The following is a 5,079-nucleotide window of genomic DNA, read 5'->3' on the forward strand; positions in this document are numbered from 1 at the left end:
CGGGTGAATTGAGAGCCTAGTGATTTTGATGTGTTAGCCACGCCCCAATGGTGCATTTGTCATACCCCCAAATACATGACCACACCTCTGAAATTTTTTGCGTCGCAATTTTTTTTACCATACTCAACTATGAGGGGGGGCCCCATGAATTTATTGTACCGGGGCCCTGAATTCCTCTTGGCAGCCCTGGTAATGTGCTGAGTGACAGATAAAGTGGTGAGTGACAGGTGATGTGGTGAATGACAGGTAATGTGGAGAGTGACAGGTGATGTGGAGAGTGACAGGTGATGTGGTGAATGACAGGTAATGTGGAGAGTGACAGGTGATGTGGAGAGTGACAGGTGATGTGGTGAGTGACAGGTGATGTGGAGAGTGACAGGTGATGTGGAGAGTGACAGGTAATGTGGAGAGTGACAGGTGATGTGGAGAGTGACAGGTGATGTGGAGAGTGACAGGTAATGTGGAGAGTGACAGGTGATGTGGTGAGTGACAGGTAATGTGGAGAGTGACAGGTGATGTGGAGAGTGAAAGGTGATGTGGAGAGTGACAGGTGATGTGATGAGTGACAGGTGATATGGAGAGTGACAGGTGATGTGGAGAGTGAAAGGTGATGTGGAGAGTGACAGGTGATGTGATGAGTGACAGGTGATATGGAGAGTGACAGATACTTTTAAAAGTAGGAAGCTGGTGTCCTGTCCTTATACCTATGTAGGTCAATATTGAGGGGGGGGAGCTGGTCACAGCAATCTAATGAACAGAGCTGTGAAAGTAGCGGAGAGGGAAGTAGGAGACTCATTAACCACTCTAGTGTGCTCAATAAGAGGAACCCTTTATTAACCTCCATAATGCTGAACTGTTGTTGTCTTCATAGTGACCACATAGGTAGAAGACAGTTATTTTTTTAAACAAACTTTCCTACATTTGTTTATTTTCTTATCCTGATCTATTGTCCCAGCTCCTGAGCTGAATAACGTCTGATATTCATATGACTATGAGAAGATGGCAGCTCGTCTGCTGTCATGAACTGACCACAGGCTACACAACCGCTAAGGATCCTGCAAACCCAGAGTCACGTAAAAATATCATATTATCAGGGAACTGAGAGCCGACTGTGTCATTCACTACTCCCAGTAACATGATGTCTACGGCTGGATTATTACTGATACTGGGCGGTTTACAAGGTACTAGATCTATTCATCTGTCTATCTATCTATCTATCTATTCATCTATCTATCCCATATCTATCTATATATCTATCTATCTATCTATCTGTTTGTCTGTCTGTCTGTCTGTCTGTCTGTCTATCTATCTGTCTGTCTGTCTGTCTATCTATCTATCTATCTATCTATCTATCTATCTATCTATCTATCTATCTGTCTATCTATGTTTCTATCTATCTATCTATCTATCTGTCTGTCTGTCTGTCTGTCTATCTATCTATCTGTCTGTCTGTCTATCTATGTATCTGTCTGTCTGTCTATCTGTCTGTCTGTCTGTCTATCTATGTATCTATGTATCTATCTATCTGTCTGTCTGTCTGTCTGTCTGTCTATCTATGTATCTATCTGTCTGTCTGTCTGTCTATCTATCTATCTATCTATCTATCTATCTATCTATCTATCTATCTATCTGTCTGTCTGTCTATCTATCTATCTATCTATCTATCTATCTATCTATCTATCTATCTGTCTGTCTGTCTGTCTGTCTGTCTGTCTATCTATATGTCTGTCTGTCTATCTATCTATCTACCTATCTATCTATCTATCTATCTATCTGTCTATCTATCTGTCTGTCTGTCTGTCTATCTGTCTATCTATGTATCCATTTATCTATCTATCTATCTATCTATCTATCTATCTATCTATCTATCTATCTATCTATCTATCTATCTGTCTGTCTGTCTATCTATCTCATATCTATTTATCTAGATACTGGGTTTATCTGGCCCAGTTATATCACTTCTTCCTGCTTATCCTCCTGGACCTCTCTGAGACCTCTGACCCCATAGTCCGCCCTCTCCTACTGTGAACCCTTCACACCATTATTCTTTCTGACACACACTGTCCCTTCTTGATTTACCTCGTACCACTTCAGATGCACTTTCCCTGTTTCTATCTATGGCTCCTCCTTCCCCCATCCCTGCTTTCCATATGAGTCCCTCAGGGCCCCCCTCCCCTGCTCTGTATCACACTTATGTTGATGAAACCCAAATCTACCTTTCCCCTGACTTCTCCCTTACCCTCCACTCTCTGTTATTCTGCTGCCTCTCTGTCATCTCTTCCTGAGCCCCAATGTTTTCTTAATCTGGACATGTCCAAAACAGAACCTATCGTCCTCCCTCCCTGCATAGTCTCTTTCCTTCCCCACCTCTCCATCACTATTGACAACACCATAATCTCCTTTGATCCAAAAGTCCAATCCTTGGGTGTCCTCTTTAACTTCTTTCTCTCCTTCGCCTCCACTTCCAATCTCTCGCACAATCCTGTCGCTTCATTTCTGCTACATCTGCCGTCCTCTCTCATGATGCCACCAGATCTCACCAGATCTCACCAGATCTCACCAGATCTCTCATCAATTCTCTGATAATTTCTTGCTTTATTGCTGCAGCCTTCTCATGAGTGGCCTCTCCCACACCCAGCTTGTTCCTCTTCAATCTATACTCAACGCTGCAGCAAGACTTAGCTTTCTCTCTCACCTCTCCACTTCTGCCTCCCCTCTGTGCCAAACCACCGGTACCTACGTCTCATTCCCACATTCAATATTTCTCCTGTGCTGCCCCCACCTCTGGAACAATCTCAATCATTCTGTCAGACTATCCCTTAGCCTACAAAGCTTTAAACACTTCCTAAAAACCCACCTGCTCATTAAAGCATTCCATTCCACTATTTAACCATTCTTCTGCTGTCTTTAACTGTCTTGTTCATTTGCCTTCTTCTCAAACTCAAAGTATTCCTCACTCTCATCCATCATCCCCTCCTTACAGCACCTACTCTTCTTTCAACCTCTCCCATATGATTTCTTGTTCCCCTTATACTGACTCACCTCTATGTTTCACCCCATTTGTCTGTCCCTTCCTCTCTAGATTGTAAGATTTCGTAAGCACCTCTCCCCTCCTGTCCTGCTCCTTTCATTACATGTGCCTTGTGCATGCCATCTCACACCTCCTCCGTGGTCTCTTTTCCTTCAGTCTTCTTCTGCTAAATATAGTTGGTGGTAATCGTTTCACGATTACCACCAATCCGACATCGGCAAGCCCTCCAGCTAAAATCCGATTTTCTGGCAAACCGATGTGAAAATAAACAGACTTAACTTGAAGGCGACACTGGAGATCTCCGATTGGATCACCATGCTGATAGCAAGTGATTCTGATTGGAGAAGTGTTCGGCACTGCAGCTTGATGTCATCGCGACGTCTGTCAATAGAAATTTAAAGAGGCAATGTGGGGACCCCTATGGTTAAGTGTTTAAACACTTAACCCGACATTGCGGCTTTAAATTTCTATTGACAGACGTCGCGATGACATCAAGCTGCAGTGCCGAACACTTCTCCAATCAGAATCACTTGCTGTCAGCATGGTGATCCAATCGGAGATCTCCAGCGTCGCCTTCAAGGTAAGTCTGTTTATTTTCACATTGGTTTGCTAGAATCGAATTTTAGTTGGAGGGCTTGTCGATGTCGGATCAAGCGTATCCAACCCATTGCTATAACCCCTTGCACCTCATTGCCCTGTACGGCTATTTGTAGCTGTGTTGTGAATTGTACTGCAATGTGTTTATTGTATTATCCTGTAATGCTATGTACTATTTTGTTGTATATTCTCAGTACGGCACTGCAGATCCTTTGCGATGCCCTATAAATAATGGATAATGGCAATATATTTCCTTCTATTTCTTCTATTTATCGAAAGATATCAACTTACTAATCAATCCATGATTCACCCTCTATTTATCAGGATATTATTCCCAGATCATCCACGTATCCCAGATCCCTGCAATATTCACCCCGGTGGGCAGCTCAGTCACCTTACCCTGTACCTACAGCATCAGTGGTGCAGATAATGTGACAATCGGCTCCTACAAGTGGTACAGACATATGGTGAGGACTGGACCTGAGGTCTCTGATAGTAATAAGGATTTCACAGGTAGACTCTCCAGAGACGAAACAGATCAGTTCTTCAGTAACAGATCAGCCAGTATCACCCTGCACAGATTACATGTTTTAGACACCGGGATGTATTACTGTGAAGTTAATTTCCAGCACGTTAGAGAAATATCCGGACACGGCCCTGGGACATTACTCTATGTGACAGGTAAAATCTAAGTATTATAATTATCTTTTATTTATAAGGTGCCACAAGTTGTACAGTAAATCATTATATGGTATAACATAACAAGGCAAAAAAGGGGAAATCTAGACACTACAATACAGGCAGAACAATACTCTGGTAAGGAATAACGTAACCTGCACTGAGAGGCTCGGAAGGGGATAACCTCTCACTAAAATATGAGGCATGGGGCGAAGGGAAATAAAAGGTAGGAAATCAGCCCAACCTGAACCTGCACCCAGCAGAGCGGGTCCAGCAAACAGGATCAGAATCCCTGATTGAGGAAAGGAAGGAAGCCACTAAAGATAGTGGAAGAACCAGGACACGAGGGAAGATGGCTCTGCTCGTGAGAGCTTACATTCTAAAGGGGAGGGACAGAGAGACAGGGGACACAGAGAGGGTGAGATAGTAACGGGGAGGAGAGCTGATAGGCTTTGATGAAGAAATGGGTATTAGAGCCAGCTTAAAGCCTTGGCGAGAGGTGGAGACCCTGATTGGGAGAGGGAGTGAGCAGAGGAAGGGAGCAGAATGGGAGAAGTCTTGGAGGCTGAGTGTAAAGAGGTAACGAGTGAGGTGGAGAGCGGAGGTGGAAGGCAGAATGATAAAGGTAGGAGCTTGAGTTTGGAGATGGAGGGGGTAGAGGATTGGATCCGGGGGTAAATGTATTAATGTCCGGATTCTTCAACTCCGCCGTGTTCAGCGTCTTCGGCGATTAAATTTAAAGCGGCGCTGCCTTGTAAAGGGAAGACATTAAT

The 5,079-nt window shown here is 43.9% G+C and overlaps 1 protein-coding gene across 1 annotated transcript in view; it reads left to right on the forward strand.

Annotated features, from left to right (window-relative positions):
* Nucleotides 1-901: 901 nt before the first annotated feature.
* The window catches only part of LOC142100224 (uncharacterized), an 8,327-nt gene continuing 4,149 nt past the window's right edge, over nt 902-5,079 (forward strand). The window contains exons 1-2 of the mRNA XM_075184153.1: nt 902-1,181; nt 3,953-4,309. Of these exons, the coding sequence (XP_075040254.1) occupies nt 1,136-1,181; nt 3,953-4,309 (403 nt within the window). The 5' untranslated portion in view covers nt 902-1,135. The remainder of the gene's footprint in view (nt 1,182-3,952; nt 4,310-5,079) is intronic.

Source organism: Mixophyes fleayi, chromosome 8, assembly GCF_038048845.1.
Source record: "Mixophyes fleayi isolate aMixFle1 chromosome 8, aMixFle1.hap1, whole genome shotgun sequence".
NCBI lineage: Eukaryota > Metazoa > Chordata > Amphibia > Anura > Limnodynastidae > Mixophyes > Mixophyes fleayi.